Raw genomic sequence first — 18,251 nt, 5'->3', positions numbered from 1 at the left:
ATAAGGAGGAAGTACCAGCTTCCGAAGTCCCAGTTTCTGGAGTTCATGAATTAAATAACTAATCCTGGAATCATAAACCAGCCCAGGCTGAAGGGGCCTCGAAAGGCCCAAGGTTTTGTGGGGAAGGAGCCTTGGTGAGGTTATCAGCACCTCGGCCCGTCACATCCAGGGATGTGACTCAGCACCTTCCTGTGGAGTTTGTCCCAGTGAAGGATTGTTTTCACTGCAAACATTTTTTTCATGTACCAAGATGAAATCATATCTTTATATAGACACACAGCAATACGGTTAATCTTGATATGAATCTCTAGAGCCATGAATCTCTATAGGCTGCACAACTATCAGATGGGAGTCTCATATGATATATGAATATTCATGTATCTGTAGGAACCTCGGGTTTTAGTTATGCTTCAAATGTGACCATATTTCATGTTTCAAAAAGGCATCCTTGTTTCCTTCTCCCTTTGGAGAATGTGATCACTGTCCTTGAGTCTCCTGGGGGAGGGATGTGCAGGAGTAGAGCAGCACCCTGAGCATGGCTGGTCCCCTGTCCCATCTGTTCCCAGTGCTGCTGTTAAAGGTCTCATTCAGGGCTCTCTACTTCGTATTGGTTTTGTGGAGGTGTTCAGTGAGAAGTCAGTGAAGTGCTCAAACTCCTCCACACTGTGCCCACCATCTCTGCCCTCCGAGTACCCTTTCCTTTGAGAGCTAAACCCATTGAACAGAGGAAGGAATGACATCAGAGCCAGGAAACCTCCAGCCCATGTGCAGCTGCTGCTCTTCTGCCAGGGCTGCTTTTCCTTCATCTTCCTTTTCCACTGCCTGGGGTTAATTTAGCTCTCAGCAGTCACATAGCAATCTCCCATCTCCCCTTTGCTCACTGATATTTTCAGCCTGTCTCCTTGTCCCCATGAGCTGTCACTGACCAAAGCCAGACAGATTTAGCTCTTCTCATCTTTCCTGGTGAATCAGTGCCTCCAGCTCCTGCTCTTCCATGTCCCAGCTGTGTGCACCCAAGGTGAACAGAATCCCAGAATTATTTAGGTTAGAAAAGACCTCCAAGACCATCAAGTTCAGCCTCTTACTGATCCATACCTTGTCACCAGACCAGAGCACTGAGTGCCACGTCCAGTCATTCCCTGAACACCTCCAGGGATGGTGACTACCACCTCCCTGAGCAGCCCCTGCCAATGTCCGATAACCCTTTCTGGGAAGAAATTCTTCCTGATGTCCAACCTAAACCTTGAGGCTATAATTGTGACAGATACAAACTGACATGTTATGTTATGTTATGTTATATTATATTACACTGACTTGAATGTGCTGTCAGAGCGAAGTGACAGGAGGTGAGGGGCCCAGACCTCAGCAGGACAAAGAGGTCCTTTCAGTGGTGGGTGCTCAGCTCCTGGCAGTCTGTGGATGAAGATTTCTGGGCTGTTCATGCCAGTGTACAAGGCACCATGGAGCTGCCATCCACGATTTTGTCTGATCCTCTCCCATTCCTTTTATACATTTCAGTTCCACAGAATCTAGTGGCAATAAATTATGTAATTTACTTGAGGTTTATATTAAAAAGCATTTTTTAAGCCTGCCACTGATATTTCATTTGGTATCCTATTGAGTTCCATTGAATATCCCTAATTCCTTTGTGATTACAAACATGGAATAATCATCTCCTATAAAGTTATTAATGGCATGAAAAGATAAAAAGGATCTATCTCATCTATCTCCCCCTCCTTAATTGGAAGGCTCCCAGCCTTCCCTCATATGGAATTATTTCAATTCTCTCTGCTTTAGAGTAAGACCAGGCCTGATACATCTTGACAGAATCCAAATTCTTGTTTCTCTCCCAATGACTCTTACCTGGTTCTTGGCTTGTACAGCACACATCTGTACCAGCACTGGATGATATCAGTGCCAGGTCTTGGATCACAGGTTCCATGTTTTGCGCAAGTCTGCTTAATGAATCTTCATCAGCCAAGGTCTGGAGTCTTCTCAGAATGAAATAGTTTGGGTTTCGAGAGACCTGGTTTTCATAAAATTCAGCTGTTTTCATGAGAGCCATTTGTGTACCTGGTAAGAGCCACACGTGTCTCTCAGTTACTCTTCTGGAATGGTGTCTGGATGAGGAGCTGATGGTTACAGGCATCATTCTGTGTAGTCTCTCAGTCTATCAGCACAATATAAGGGGTCTCAGGGTATCAAAAGCCCAGAATTTTGGAAATGCTCTATAAGCATCTTAGAGATCTTAGGCAAATGTTGGGACTTTTGAACACAAGTCCATCCAGTCCTTTTGAGGACTGAACCTCCAGTCCTTTTGAGTTTTGAAAAGGTTATTGATGACATTTAATGGATTCTTCAGCTGCTGTTGAAGTGGGATCCCTCACCTTCATGTGACACCTGTCCATCGTCACATGTCTGTCGCAACATAAATCCAAATTATTTATTGCAGTGTGCATTTCCTGTGTCAGTATGACAGTCTCAAATAAATGTTTCGGGACATGTAAGTGCGAGGATTGGACACTGAGAGTCAGAGAATCAGTAAGGTTGGAAAAGACCTTGAAGATCATCAAGTCCAACCATCAACCCGGCACCAACACCATGTTCACCGCTAAACCATGTCCTCAGGTGCTATATCCATGTGGTTTTTGAGCACTTCCAGATATGAGGACTCCACCCTTGTCCTGAGCAATCTATGCCAGGGCTGGACAGCCATTTGCAGGAAGGAATTTTCCCAATATCCCACCTAAACCTCTCCTCACACAACTTGAGACTGTTTGCCCTTGTCTGGGCAAGGCTTTGCTCCTTGTTACCTGGGAGCAAAGCCTGACCCCCCACCTCGTTCTACCTTCCCATCAGGGAGTTGTTGAGACTGAGATGGTCCCCTGAACCTTCTTTTCTCCAGGTTAAGCCACCCCAAGCTGCCTCAGCTGCTCCTGGTGCTCTGGACCTTGCCCCAGCTCTGTTCCTGTGTCTGGACTTGCTGATGCCCTTTAATGTCTTTCTTGTCATGACTGACAAACTGACCCCAGCTGTAAGCATCCATGTGTACAACCATTTATAAATTGATGCCCATGTTGGCAGAAACTTTCTGTCTTCTGGATGTGAAGCCCTTGAACCCCACGCCCCTGGGTGTATTTGGAGGAAGAACTTGGTCTTTCAGCAGCTCTCAAGTACAACATCCCTGAGCTTTGTCCCTTGAGTCCTGTGGATGCAGTGGTTGGTCACTGCCTCAGTGTCCGCCATGCCCCTGACAGGCTACAGGGGTCCTCAATGATCAGTTGCACAGCACAGCAGCAAATTCAGACTGCCCCAAATCTGGTGGGCAACACCCAGATGTCCCTGGCTGCTACTTGAAAGTGAATCTATCCAGGTGTGCAGCACTTCCAGGGTGTACAGTTACTCCTTGAAAGATGGGAATTCTTGCACAAGCAAGTGAATCTGTTAACGGAAGGGTGAGTGGATGAGCTTTAAGGTCCCTTCCCACCCAAACCATTCCATGATTCCATTTTAAAAGACAGTTCTACTAAAAACCATATGAACAGTAGGTTGGGGTGGCCCTGGTTCATGTTTGATATGTCCTCAAAGAGGCACAGGCAGAGCCACAGGCAGGACTGAGGGGAAGAGGTGGAACTGCTTTCCTGGGTCATATTTGGTGCCATTGATGGTGAATGGGTTCCCAGTGGGAGCCCAGGGGAAAGGATGGCAGCTCGAAGCTGATGTGGCAGCTTTTTCAATTTCCCCACTTTTCTCCTCACACTGCAGCACTTTTCCATGCAGGGCTGGACCCCCGTTGAGGAACTGGGAGTGTGGTGTGCTCTCCATGAAGGCTTGTTCTTTCTGCAGAGGAAGAAGCAGCAAGTTTTGGTGGGAAGCAGAAGAGATTGGATCATCTGAGATGGGCTGTGGGTGGATCCCTTGCTTTGGGGGAAAAATACACAAAGAATAAAATACCCAGTAAACTCCATGGCAGGAGCAATGGCAAGGAGGGAGCTGAGCTGCCTGTGCTGGGGGCAGCTCTGTGCTGTGGTTTCACTGCCAGTCCAACGTCATGGCAGTAGAGGCAGCCCAGAAGCAGCCTTAGGAAAGAGGAGCTTTGGGGAACAAGTAACTTAAGGGTTTAGTGCAAGAAACAGCCTGAACTGCAACATGAAGGGCCATTAGAGGCTGCTGGATCCAGGTCCTTCTTCTTAAGATTCATATTCACATCACTTACTCTTTGCATAGACTTCAAACAAACATCCACCAATTCAGTTCCTCACCACACTGGTTTTTGTGGGAGAACTGATTTGCTTTGGAGTTTGAAATCTTCTTTCCAGCCTACATATATTTATGTCTGATTCAAGCCCCTTTGCTGCAGTTGTTTCAGTGTTTTTAATTGGGTCTGTTTTCTCTGTGGTGTTTTGCTTTTCAGTGTACATTGACAGACAGAAGGTTCTTCCCCCTCAGGCCAGTTGGCTTTTCTGGCAGGTTTCCCCATGGTTTTAGACTGGTTTGCTGAACGTGTGAAATCCAGGGGGTTTGTGGTGTATCTTTCTGTTAGTTTACGTCATCAGCTTCCCATGCAACTGGAAGTCACTTTCTGTGACCAGTGACATCAGACAGTCCTCACTGTCCAAAATCATGATCCTGTCCAAGGGATTCAGGCACTGAGCTGAACCATCATCTATCTTCCTCATAAATGCTGAGATCTTGCTGTTAGACTAACTAGTCTGTAATCCTTGCCTGAAGACCTGGTTCTCTATCATCCTTAGAAGTTTTTGTGTTGAATATAGAATTACACAATTTCCTCATCACCAGGATCATCAAGTCCAGCTGCTGCACAGAACAACCCCAAAAATCCTACCATGTGCCTGAGGGCATTGTCCGAACACTCCTTGAACAATACAGATGTGAGTCTTTAGAGCATTTCTGGAGTCCAGGGACTCTGAATGGAAAAACCTGGGGTTTGTAATTAGTTCCTAATAGACTTGGTCATGCAAGAAGCATTTGTCTGGAGCTGGTTTGAGCTGGGCTGTCTCGGATGTGGTACTGTCTTGTCACTACCTCATTTCTGTCTTACTTGGGTATTCCAAAACTTGGAATTTTGTTCAGTTTCTGGCTATTGCACCAGAGACAGTGAACTGATGGTAGGTCTAGAATCAGGGATTTCCCTGGGAAGATCCCAGAGTATTCTGCTGTGCTGTTAACTGGATGTCAAAGGAACTGGCAGAGCACCTAGGTTTGTTTCATGTTTCCTGCAGTGTTTTTTTGGTTTGGTTTTTTTTTAAACTTAGCAGAATATGGAACTCCACAAGATGTTGGTTCTGTCATTGTCGAAGTGAAAGAGGGTTGGAAGGCAGTCTCCTGCTCCCTTTGCTGCCCATGCTGTGGCCACGTAGAGCTGACACTGATGCTTGACATCTCTGCAGCAGCCTCTCTCCATCCTGGGCTTTGTTTCCAAAGAGGTGACATGGAGGACAGCAAATGTGGTTCTCTACAGCAGTCTCTGCTCATTTCTGTCACTTACCTCACCAGCTCCTTGGTCCTTGGCCCTGAGAGAGTCCTATCTATCCTGTTCCTTTCCCTGTATCCTACCACATGCTCCCTGTCTTCCTTCTCATGACTGTGGCATTGTGAATGGTTCATGCTGGTGTCCTGAAAAGAAACAGCTTCAGGTCAAGTTTGATCAACTATTGGCAGTGGGCATAATTGGGTACGTAGAGGTGGGAGGTAGGAAGGAGAAGAAGCTTGTGGATTGCTCAGCTGTGATCCTGAGCAGCTAGGGCAGAGGGAAGCAGAGGATCTGGACAGAGCAGATAGGGTTTTGGAGTTGTGTGTTGATTTCTGTCAATACAACAAAGCCAAGTATCCATCCAGAGTATTCTGGACAAGGTGCCATCCTTGTCACTGCACACTAAGCTGGGGTGACCAGGAATCCCCCAGTGGCTTTATGGAATTACACTCAAGGGGAGCCCCATGGTAGAGCCGGGCTGTGGTGTGAACACTGTCCCTGTTCCGTGATCCAGCCCCAGTCCGTGGCTGCCCAGTTTGCTTTGTGGTGGAATCCCCTTCTGATGTGTCCCATCGTGAGCAAGCTGACTGTTGGGTCAGGACTCAGCTGTGGGGAGGGATTTGTGTGTTTCATGCGTTGTGGTGCTGGTGCCTCTGAGGCATGAGTGCCACAGCTCACCCACGGGTGCCACGGCTCACCCACAGGTGCCACAGCTCACTCACAGGTGCCATGGGTCCCCCAGTGTGGCAGCAGATGACTTGGAGTTACTATTTTTTATTAAAGGAGTCGTACCTTGTTCTCAGGTGCATTGACCCATAACCACTGTCCCTTCTGCTTCCAGCTGACACTGACCATCGTGCGGCAGACGGGGGGGCTGGGCATCAGCATCGCGGGGGGCAAGGGCTCCACCCCCTATAAGGGGGATGATGAGGTAAGACCTGGGCTGTGCCACTGCTGAGGCACCTGCTTTTGGGGACTGGTTCTCTGTGGCTGGAGGTTGGGCGTCCTTACGTGTGAGCTGTGTGGGCTTTTGGGGCCAGGTGGGAGCAGCCCTGAATCCCCCCAAAGCAAGAGGTTGACGGGGTCGAGCAGACATCTGCCCCTGAACTGGGATGGTCTGACCTGGAGCAGCCATGGGAGCAGCAGGTTCCTTCCCAGCTGTGTCCTGTGGCACAGAGTGTGGGGTTGTTCCACACCTGGTGGCATCAGTTGTGTCATGTTCCAGTTCCACTGGAAGAGGGTTAATATGTCATTCCTTGGTCTTGTGTATCGCCTGGGGGCAGCCCTGCAGTGGGGTTTCTGCCCCCCTTGTCACCTCAGGGTAGCCCTGCAATGAGGTTTCTGTTCCCTTTTCCCAGCTCCTGAGCAGGATGATGTGGTTGCCATGTTCCCTCGTTCTGGGTTCAGGACTGGCCAGGGACTGACCCCTCTCCTTGGATCTGAGGGGACTGAGGGGTCTCTGCACTCCAAAGGGGTAAGGAATGGGCTCTACATATAATAGATGGTTTTGTTTCCAGGGCATCTTTATTTCCCGTGTGTCTGAAGAGGGTCCTGCAGCTCGCGCAGGGGTCCGTGTTGGTGACAAGCTTCTAGAGGTAAGGACTCGACTCCTGTGACAAAGCAAATGCTTTGGAGTACTTAGAGTGGAGGGACGAGATGATTGGGAATGGATTTGCATCACACGTGTTTTAGACCAAATTAAGCACTAGGAGATGTGTAAGAGCTAAACAAAATTCCTTTGGCTCAGAGATAGTTGTTTAATTAATGTTACCATGAATCTTTTATTGCTTTATAAGCTTCTGCATTTACTCTGGCCCAGCTCTGAAGTGTTGTGTGACCCAGGTGGGCAGAAATACATCCCCAGCGGGCTGAGCTCTGCATACCTGGGCAGGGCAAAAGTGAACCCTGTAAAATAAGTTCCGACCCAGGGAGCCAGCCATGGGAATTGTTTGGGTGGTAAGGGACCTTAAACTCATCTCATTTCACCCCCTGCCATAGGCAGGGACACCTTCCACTAGACCTGGTTGCTCCAAGCCCAGTCCAACCTGGCCTTGAGCGCTTTCAGGGATGGGGCAGCCACAGCTTCTCTGGGCAGCCTGTGCCAGGGCCACGTCACCCTCACAGGGAAGAATTCCTTCCCAATATCCCATCTATCCCTGCCCTCTGTCAGTGGAAAGCCATTCCCCCTTGTGTTGTCATTCCAGGGCCTTGTCCAAAGTCCCTTTCTGGCTCTTTAGGAGCTTGTTTTAAGCACTGGAAGAGGCTCTAAGGTTCCCCCAAGCCTCTTTTGCTCCAGGTTAACCCTTACCCCAGCTTCCTCAGCCACTCTGGTGTTCCAGACCCTTCCTCAGCTCCATTCCCTTCTCCAGACATGCTCCATCCCCTCAGTGTCCCGCTCCTGGGGACCCCAAACATCCCCCCAGGATTGGAAGAGCCCCAGCAGTGCCCAGCACAGGAGGTCACTGTCCAGGGCCTGCAGCCACACCATGGCTGATACAAGCCAGGTCCCATTGGCCTCTTGCCCACCTGGGAACATTTTGGCTCACACACAAGCAGCCTGTTTCTCAGGAGAATGTTGTGGGAAATGGTGTCAAAGGCTTTGCTGAAGTACAGGCAGATACATCTACAGCGTTTCCCTCAGCCACTGAGCGGGTTATCCTGTCACAGAGGAAGATCAGGTTCCTCAAGCAGGACCTGCCTGTCACAACCCCAGGCTGCCTGGGCCTGATCCCCTGGTTACCCTTACATGCCACTCTCAAGATGATCTGCTCTGGGACATTCCCCACACTGCAGGACTGTCACACTGACAGTTCTGGGTGTTCCAGGGTGTGAGGAGGTGGATGTCCCTTCTGGAAGATGAAGAGGGACTTGTGTAGGCCTTAGCAGTGTTGACTTTTCTTGAATTTTGTTGGTGGAGGTGGTTCTGGGTGGGGGGATTATCTGTCTGGGATGTTGCCTGTAGGGATGATACAGGTGTAGGGAATTTAGAACTCCCTGTGGGGATAGAATTCCTCTGGAAAGGCCTTTCCTGGGTTACTCTGGTCTGGGACAGGTAGTAGGTGCTATGGGAATGCAGGAAAATTTCCCAGAGGTCTGGACACACCTGTGGGAACGAGGCCCAGGTGTGGCAGGGCTGAGCCACTTCCCTCAGGCAGCAGTGGTTGAGGTGAGGGTTGTTCCTGCTCTGTTTGTGTTGAGTTGAGGGCTGTGTTGAGGTGAGGGCTGTGTGTGGGACTGTCTCTGTCTGTGTTGAGGTGAGGGCTCTGTGAGGGGCTGTCTCTGCTCTGTGTTGAGGTGAGGGCTGTGTGTGAGGTGAGGGCTCTGTGAGGGGCTGTCTCTGCTCTATGTTGAGGTGAGGGCTGTGTGTGAGGTGAGGGCTCTGTGAGGGGCTGTCTCTGCTCTATGTTGAGGTGAGGGCTGTGTGTGAGGTGAGGGCTCTGTGAGGGGCTGTCTCTGCTCTGTGTTGAGGTGAGGGCTGTGCGTGAGGGAGGGCTGTCTCTGCTCTGTGTCTAGGTGAACGGCGTGTCCCTGCACTGTGCTGAGCACCACGTGGCCGTGGAAGCACTGCGGGGGTCGGGAAGCTCCGTCTCCATGACGGTGCTGCGGGAAAGGATGGTGGAGCCAGAGAATGCCATCACCGTCACTCCCCTGCGCCCCGAGGATGACTACAGCCCGCGGGAGCGACGTGGGGGGCTGCGCTTCCCCGAGCGTCCCGAGGGAGCGCCTGCCACTGAAAGATTCTCCACCTGCCTCATGCGCAACGAGAAGGGCCTCGGCTTCAGCATTGCTGGTGGCAAGGGCTCCACTCCTTACCGGGCTGGGGACATGGTCAGTTCTGATCCCCTGGGATCCCCGAATCTTCCTCATCCCTAGGCGTGCAGCAGTGCAGCCTGGCCCTGGGTTGGTGGTCCGGGTGGTCTCTGAGAGCCAGGTGCTCTTAAGTCAGGGAACCATGGAATTCCAGTATGGTTTGGGTTTAAAGGGACCTTAAACCTCACCTATTCCATTCTCTTGTCATGACCAGGGACACCTTCCACTATCCCAGGTTGCTCCAAGCCCAGTCCAACCTGGCCTTGAACACTTTCAGAGATGTGGCAGCCTTCTCTGGGCAACCTGTGCCAGGGCCTCACCACCCTCACAGGGAAGAATTCCTTACCAATATCTCATGTATCCCTGCCCTCTGTCAGTGGGAAGCCATTCCCCCTTGTGCTGTCCCTCCAGGCCCTTGTCCAAGATCCCTCTCCCCCTTATTTATAGAACAAAGGGGGCTGGGGCTCCCAAATCCCTGCCAGTGACATCTAATCCTACTACTGCCCTTTTGGCACAGATTCCAGGCTCTGGGCCCGGGAAGGCTTTGCTGCCAGGGGCTCTGTGAGCAGAGGGTTTGTGTGGAGTGGGGAACAAAAGGGAAGCATCAGGGCAGGGGAAGGGTCTGTGGACAGGAGAGGACCGAGACCTGCCTGGTGTCTGGAAACAGATCTGGAGAGCCAGGCTCAGGTGAGGGAAAGCCCAGGCTGCTCTGACCTTCCTGACTGTGCTCCAGGGGATCTTCATCTCCCGGATCGCAGAGGGTGGTGCAGCCCACCGCGATGGGATCCTGCACGTCGGAGACCGGGTCATCTCGGTGAGTGAGTGTGCAAGGAAGGGTCTGACTCGGCTCCATGCCCTTCCTTGTGCAGGGGCTGCTTCTCTGTTACTGGAGCTGGATTTTGGGGGTCCTTTTCTCAGCTCCTGAACCTTCTGGGAGAGCATTTAATTTGGGTGGTTGTACCCTGTCTGGTGGTGGGTGCAGTTACAGCTCCCTTTTCCCCAAATGCTTTATGCAAGTGCTTTCCCCAGAAATGGTGTGGAGGGAGGGGACATGGCAGCACTGCCCCAGCCTGGTGTCCCTCTGGAGCCTGGGTGGCAGCCCGGGGGCTCTGCCACGGGGAGAGGGGGAGCCCTTTGGGGTGCAGTTGGGTAGCAGGGTCAGCGTGGGCTGGAGCAGAAGGAGCTGCCCAAGGGTGCTGTGGAGCAGGTCAGGGGTACCTCAGTGCTTTGCTTGGAACTCTGGCCCCAGTCTCCCGTCCTGTCCGTGCGGCTCTCACTGCTCTAACCTCATGTCTCTGCCTACTGGTCCTCGCTCCCCTCCTGCGGGGAGCCTGTCCTGAGCCTCCCGACCCTCTTCCCACGCTCGCATGCTGCCTCTGAGGGAAACCTCCAACATCCTGGTGCTGGTGGTGGGTTTCTGGCCCAGCAGCTGTGGTAAGAGCACGTGTTACCACAGCGCTGGCGTGAGTAAACACTGATACAGCCTTGTCAGTGCTGGCTTCTGTCTGCTCTATCCCTGGGCTGGGGCTGTGTTGTATTTGCTCAGGCACAACATTTTAGTGGAGCTCAGGCCCAGGTCTGACACTGGTGTCTTGGCAGGAAGCTTGAACTGGTATAGCGTCTCTCCTTCTCTTCTAGTGCTTCCCACCCCCCAAAATCAAGCCCTGACCCTGATTAATGCCAGATAGACTGAATTATTTTGGATTTGCTCGTGGTACTGAGGCCCATCGTTTGGGGTTGGTTTGTTCAACCTGTGGTGAAAAGGACACAAAAATCTCAGAACAGATTCAAAAGTCAAACCTGTCTCCGCTGCTTCAGCAGCTCTATTTATAGCCATGGGCAGCTTCATAGGAAAAGCAGATCTAATTCCCTGGTAATAGCTTGCAGTGGATTCCTTACGGGATGTGTGAGCTCAGGGCTTACAGAGTTCAGGCCTCTGCCAGATTTTGACGTGGATGAGGCATTGCTGTCATTAGTCCTGACATCCCTTAGTTACCTGTGCTGAGGAGTGTGTGGCCCTACAGGTTTGGTGCTGAGCACCAACTGAAGTTCAGATCCTGTGCTCACCTCTGATGAATGCAGGAACATGTTACCTTTCAGGAGAACACTCACCAGGGCTATTGCCATCACTTCCAAGTCTGCTTACCACAATCTTTTGAAGCAGCAATTGCCCAGTTCTATTGGAAAGCTTCCAAGATGCCATGATTTCTGGGATGTGGGTGCCGGTTGCCTGTACCTGCATGGGGAAGGGGAGGACCCTTGCTGGGTACAGAGGTCATGGGTCCCTCAGTCAGGGCCTGTTTCCAAAGCCATGGTCTCCTGGTCCTGCTCAGCTCTCACTTTGCCAAAGAATTCCTGTTTTCTTAAGAAAATAAATACAGCACAGCTTCCTGCTCTTCCCCTGTGCTCTAAATCCTCCTGGACTTCTCCTCAGGAGAACTGGGATTGCTCCTTTGACTTTTAAGAAAGGGAGCTTTGAGCACATGGATTGAAGAGCCCAGCCTAGGTGTCCCCTCTGAGTTAACACTCCTCAATACTCCCCAGTGACTGTCACTCACTTCCCAGCTTCTCTGTATTCCTTTGTTTGTTGGGAGTCTTTTTGGTGGGGGAAGACACTGGACAGGGACCTGCTGGGGGGAGTGTTGGAGAGTTGGAGTTGTGGGATGGGAGTCTAGCAAGGAGAGTGCAGGATTGGGAGCAGTTGGTAAGGGCAGCTGATTTTTGGGATGGGACTGGGAAGAAAACTGACTCTGGGGAGATTTAAGATAGTGGTCGGTGACATGTGAAGTCCTAATGAGGCAGTGTGACCCCTTAGAGATTTGCCAGGATAATATAGTTCCCTGGCACACAGAGAAACATGTGGAGCAGGGAAAGGACAGACACTGTCCCTTCCCCCTGGAGAGCCATGCTGCATGGCTGGCCTTGCTCTCTAGCTAGATAAAGGCCATGGAAAATCAGCTGCCCCAAAGCTGGGGAGCCACCAGGATTTCCAGGTAGTGGAGAATTACTGGGTAAAATGCACCAAGGGCTGTTACCTGTGATGCACCTCTGACTCCAGGAGTCCTGTGCCCTGGTCCCTGCTCTGGGGAGGCACCGCTATGCCCTTCTGGTCCGACCCTGTCTGACCACTCTCATCCTGACGGGGACAGGAAAATAGCAGAGGGGATGTGAGAAATGAGAGTGGGTCGTGCTGTGGTAGGTCTGTGCGGTGTCATCGTAGTGTCGTAGAGTCAGAGCAAGGCTTAGGTTGGAAGGAACCTTAAAGATCATCTTGCTCCCACTCGATGAGTATGTTTGCCCTTGATGTGGTGATAGAACCAAAGAGCCAAGTCTCTCCTGCATGTTGCTTTTGTTAACCATCAGAGAACCCAAGGAATCCTCCCTTCCCAATCCCCTGGACATGTGGCTGCTGCTTTCCCTGCTCCCAGGTGCAGCCATCAGCAGGGATAAGGGCAGACTCCAAACGTGGAACACATTGCAGACACAGCTGGCTCCAGATCACAGGGGCAGGAAGGGGGCAGTACCTTTACAGGTGCACACCTGAGCACAAGTATCCTCACAGAGCAGGAGCAACAGCCAGCTTCTCCCTGGTCTTGCCCTCCAGCTCATTGGGGTTCAGTTTGCTGGTGGAACGTGCACATCGCTCCCTCACTCACTCAAGTAAATGCTCATGTCTGCGGGTCTCCAGCCTCTGCCCCAAGCATCGAGGTCTTTGAGGCTTTTTGGTCAGACCCCAAGCCTTTCATCCAGCTTCTGGGCCACTTCTTGAGTCTTCCCACGTTTTGGATTCCTACTTGCTGGCTAGTCCAGCTTGAATTTTACCAGTAGCTCTCACACATGTACCCAGAGCAGTGTGAACTGGCACAGAACATACAGAATGTGGGGAGAAGGCAGAGCAGGCCCAGGGCTTGGCCAGACCAGCACTGACCAGCAGCCTCGTGTTCTCCACCCTCTGTATTTCCCCGTGCTTGTTCCTCACCTCCAGTCCTCTTTCTGGTCTGTTAAACATCCCATAATAAGTGCTGCATATTCCCACAACACCTCCTTCGAGCTTCCTGCAGCCACTTGGCCGTTTCCTACAAGACCTGTGCTGAGACACCCCCTTATAATCTCCATTTCTTCTGCGAATCGGTTGCCAAGCTTGGTCGCATTTCACTAACGTGAGTGATTCCTTTGGGCAATTGCTTTTGGTGATTGCATTAAGGATCCATCCCGGAGTGTCTGAGCCGTTCATCTGTTACCTGCATTTCGTTAAGAGCTGTGCACCTGTGTGGTTAATTTATTACCTTTCCTGCTTGATGCCCAGTGTCCTGTGCTCAGCAGCCATTTCCCAGGTCCCTTTCATCCTTCCTCTTCCTGCGGGCACGTGCCAGCTGCTGCCTTGACATCCTTCTGGGTCATGCCAGAGGTGTCTCTTTGGGGACAGTCCTCTCATCAGAGGTGACACTGTGGAGTTCCCAGGACAGTACAGGGCCACTTGTGCTTCTCCTTCCCTGTCCTAAGGAGAGCAGTACCCACAGCTATAGGTGGGACTGGGCAGGTTGGGTGAGTGCTGGGAGTGTCACAGGGAGGCTGGACGCAGTCCTGTCAGATGGTGTGTGTCAGCTTAGTCCAGAAACTGCTCTCTGTGAAGGAGCTGGGGAGTAACAATATTTCTGCGAATCAGGCAGCGGGGAGTTGGGCTACAAAGCCCAGTTGCTGTGACTGTTACAGTCAGGTTGTTATTTCATGAGCTGATCAAACCCCATCTTGGCAGCTGCTGTTTTCATGTCTTCATCGTTCGTTTGGAAAGCTTTTCCAGAAGCTAATGACTAGATGCCTTTTAATTTTCAGCTTCAACGTTTTCTTGTCAAGTTTTGTTTTGGCTGTGTTCCCTCAGCTTGGCTCTCCTCAGGTTTCTGCCCCCTTGTACATCCATGGAGAACAGTCATGTCCTTTCCGGTCCTTTGAGTTTCTAAGGAGTCTGTTTTAAATTTTAATTTTGTAGGAAAGGCTCTCTGTTGTTTCAAGTCTCTCTCTACCTGGGGTCGCTTTTAATGCCTTAGAGCTGGCATCTTCCCCAGGCTACCATGACCCTGCCCAGCATGAGCAGCCAGTGGCCCAGTGACCAGTGACAGGTCTTGTCACCCATCAAATTGTGCCTTCAGTGTCCGTGTCTGGGCTCTGGGTGACTCATAAGGGCAGGTGGCTCAGTGTCAAGGCAGCAGGTGCTTCAGCACATACTTGTGTTGTGGCACTGCTCTGGCAATCACTGTTTCTTCTTCTCCCATGTTGAGACATTTGGCTGCAGGAGGTGGAACATCACACCTGGCCTGCGTTGTCCCCTTGAGCACCATGTCAGTGGTGCTGCAGGACACCAGGTGTGCAGGGAACATGGGAAAGGGGCAGAAAAGCTGTCTAGGAAGGGGATTGGGGTCAGGTGGGAATGAGCAGGTGCCTGTGTTCCTTTGCCAGGTCAGAGGGAGCTGGGAGAGTTCCAAGGTGCTTTGGGTCACAGGCCTTTGAGCAGGGGCCATGTGCCAGCAGGGCAGGGTTCCTCAGGGGCCTGGCTGAGCGCTGGAATGCCGGGAAGCGCCGGGGTGATGGTCTGACGCTGAGTTTGCGGGTTGTTCTAGATCAATGGGGTAGACATGACAGAAGCCAGGCATGATCAGGCCGTAGCGCTGCTTACCGCGGCCTCCCCCACCATCGTGCTGCTGGTAGAGAGAGAGGGCGCGGAGCAGCCCGGCGAGGGAGACTCGCCTGGCACGCCCCGCGTGCGTATGCACTCCCCCCCGCCGCCCCCCGGCCCCGGGGACAGCCCGCCCGAGGAGACGCCTGTGCCGCAGAGGAACCACCTCTCCAAAGGGCTGGAGGATCAGTACCCTATCGAGGTGAGCTTGGCTTTGGAATGGGGGACAGTGCAATCCTGCTGGGTTTCATTTGAAAGATTGGTGTTGTGATGGGGACCAACCTGCTGGGTTATTGGAGCCTGGAGAAGTCATCGTAGAAAGGCTTGGGTTGGAAGGGACCTGAAAGCCCATCCAGACCCACAACCTGCCATGTGTGGGGACACTTTCCAATATCCCAGCTTGCTCCAAGCCCCGTCCAACCTGGCCTTGAAAAAGGGATGAAGTAGTCACAGCTTATCTGGGCAACCTGTGCCAGGGCCTTCCCACCCTCCCAGGGAAGGATTTCTTTCCAAGATCCCATCTAACCCTGCCCACTCTCAGGGGGAACCCATTCTCCTTGTGTTGTCACTCCAAGCCCTTGTCCAAAATCCCTCTCCAGCTCTCTTGGAGCCCCATTCTAGCTCTTCTCCAGGTTGCAGAGTCCCACATGGGGAACCCCTTTGTCCCGTGAGTGTTCACCTCCCTGGCTCTGTCAGTGTTTGTGGTCTGTATGTGATATCCTTCATTCCCTTTGACACTGCTTCTTGTTCCCTCAAGGAAATTCACCTGGTGAAAGCAGGTGGTCCCCTGGGCCTCAGCATCGTCGGAGGCAGTGACCATTCCAGTCATCCCTTTGGGATTCATGAGCCGGGTGTCTTCATCTCCAAGGTAGAGTCCCAGGAGAGCTGCCCTGAGTGTTCCTGAGCTGTTGAATTATTGGGATTAAGGTGAAGGATTTTGATGAGTCCAGACGTACAGGATGGATTTGTGAAATAAAGGGGTAGGAGGGCGATGTGTGAAGGGTTGTACTGGATGTGCTGCTGCTGCTGGAGCCATCTGTGGGCATGTAAAAAAACCTATATAATCCATGCTGAACCCTTTGGAGGAATCCCAGTTAGCTTTTGAAATTGCTGAGTTCATGTTGGCTTTACTTAGTCCTGGGGAGATGCTGGCATTGCAGAAAGCCAGTCATTACTGGGAAAGGGCTAGTGGGATGAGTGTGTGACTACTGGTACACCCAGAACTGCTCTGCTGCATTCAGGCCAGTGTCCTTTGATCCCACGTTTCCATTCCAGTGGTGACATCATTTGCCATTTAGGGACAGCACACAGGCTGGCCACTGTGTGCAGCCCATTCCCTCACAGTCCTGCACATCCATGCTCATTGGAATAGGGATGCTGGATTCCTGCTGAGCCCTTTCTACTTCCTGACTTCTCTTGTCACTTGGGGATGCCAAATCTGACTCCTCTGACACCTGTGGCTTGTTAGGGCTTGGGAATTCTAGGAGTGATGCGTGCCAGATCTATTCCTTCATGTGCCCATGGTTTCTCTTGGAGTGCATCAGCAGGTCAATGAGGCAGGATTTGCTCTTCTCAAAGCCTAACTAACTCTTTCCCGCCATCCCTACTTGCCCATGTGCTCACAGGTTTCACCCTTTCCTTGCTGACTCCTTTGTTTCACCAGGAACACAGGTTTGGTTATAGGTTTAGTCCCTCTGTAGCTCTCAGGAGCCCCTGTAGAGCACTGGGTAAAGACTGGAATTGCTGTCAGTCCTGGTTACAGTCATGGGCAAAATAATGGCAAAACAGCACAGGATTGGTTCAGAGTAAATTGGGAATATGAGAATAACATGCAGAAATGCACCTCAAAGCACATCCCACTTCATTCTTCACCAGTGTTCCCAGATACGTCACCTCTTAGGGAACTTCGTCTGCAGAAAAGGAGTCAGAGCAGGCCTGCAGGGTGTTGGAGGATGCCTGGGGACACAATCACATCTCCAAGGAGAGATGGGCTTCCCTTCTCTAGCTGTGTTAATGGTTCTCCGCAGGTCATTCCCCGGGGGCTGGCGTCGCGCAGCGGGCTCCGCGTCGGGGACAGGATTCTGGAGGTGAACAGCATTGACCTGCGCCATGCCACCCACCAGGAAGCCGTGAATGCGCTGCTCTCCAATGCTCAGGAACTCACCATGGTGGTCCGGAGAGACCCACCTCCACCTGGGATGCAGGTGGGTTCCAAGTGAGAGGGCTGGGGGGGAATCACACAGGGTTGTTTCTGGAGGCAAGTTTCTTACCGGGCTGGAGGTCTGGGACTAGGATACAACCAGACTCCTGGTTGGAATTTCCTCCTCCTTTGGCAGAATCCAGTCTCTTGTAAGTGCATCTCCAGCTGGGGAGTGGTGAGGATCTCGTGCCGTGGCCATGGTGACTCTGTTGTCAGAGAATGATGAGATATCAGATGTGAGCATGAACAGAAAAGGGCAGGTCCTCACCAACAGGAATAAACTGCCAGATGAGGGATGGGGCTAATTCAGGCCCTTTTCAGGGCATTTAGAATTGTGGTCGCTCGGAGGAGAGTTCCCTCCGCTGAGCTTGGCCCAGAAACAAGGAGACTTTTCTGTGTTTCCAGGAAATATGCATTGAAAAAGCTCCAGGAGAGAAGCTGGGCATCAGCATCCGGGGTGGAGCAAAGGGCCATGCTGGCAATCCGTTTGATCCCACTGATGAAGGCATCTTCATCTCCAAGGTACCAGAGCAGTAACCGTGCAGGTTGGTGCTGTGCAGGCAGTGCCAAGGAGAAGGGTGATCCCTGGGGGAGCTGTTGGAATTCGCTCTCAGCTTTCACTGGTGCATCAGTTCTGGAGATTGTCCCTCCAGCAAAGGAGACAAATCCTTGTCCTTTCATATTTCCTCCTCTACAACAGCTACACAATTTCTTCTTTTATTTCTTGTTTGCCTTTGTTTGCCTTTGTGTTCCTTCTCTTGTGTTTTTTTCTATAATGCAAACTCACACATCTTTCCTTTTACCCACATTCCTATTGGTCCCTGTGTGCCTGTGGCTTCCTGCCCACTTAGACATGCAAACTCTTTCCTCCTTCCATGGAAAGCCTCAGGAATTTTGTAACCTTTTCTCCTGTGTCATGCACTCCATGTGTAACTTTTTTCCTTTTTTAAGTGACTGCTTTTGTCACACGTACTTTTCACATAACTTTTCCCCCACAAATAACACGTTTTCTTGTTCAACTTACACTTACCAGTTTATGCTCCTCCCAACCCTTCCCAAAAAGTTTTTATTGCTTC

At 51.5% G+C, this 18,251-nt stretch overlaps 1 protein-coding gene across 14 annotated transcripts in view; it reads left to right on the top strand.

The window, feature by feature from the left end:
- The window catches only part of SCRIB (scribble planar cell polarity protein), a 97,446-nt gene that overhangs the window by 40,049 nt on the left and 39,146 nt on the right, over positions 1-18,251 (top strand). For all 14 annotated transcript variants that reach the window (XM_069005656.1, XM_069005652.1, XM_069005651.1 and 11 more), the window contains 8 exons: positions 6,336-6,425; positions 7,012-7,089; positions 9,008-9,322; positions 10,038-10,118; positions 14,920-15,177; positions 15,733-15,843; positions 17,003-17,179; positions 17,581-17,697. In XM_069005656.1, coding sequence (XP_068861757.1) covers positions 6,336-6,425; positions 7,012-7,089; positions 9,008-9,322; positions 10,038-10,118; positions 14,920-15,177; positions 15,733-15,843; positions 17,003-17,179; positions 17,581-17,697 — 1,227 coding nt within the window. The remainder of the gene's footprint in view (positions 1-6,335; positions 6,426-7,011; positions 7,090-9,007; positions 9,323-10,037; positions 10,119-14,919; positions 15,178-15,732; positions 15,844-17,002; positions 17,180-17,580; positions 17,698-18,251) is intronic.

Source organism: Aphelocoma coerulescens, chromosome 2, assembly GCF_041296385.1.
Source record: "Aphelocoma coerulescens isolate FSJ_1873_10779 chromosome 2, UR_Acoe_1.0, whole genome shotgun sequence".
In the NCBI taxonomy this organism is placed as follows: domain Eukaryota; kingdom Metazoa; phylum Chordata; class Aves; order Passeriformes; family Corvidae; genus Aphelocoma; species Aphelocoma coerulescens.
The sequence above is the reverse complement of the archived record's forward strand: the minus strand, read 5'-3'. Positions and strand labels throughout refer to the sequence as shown.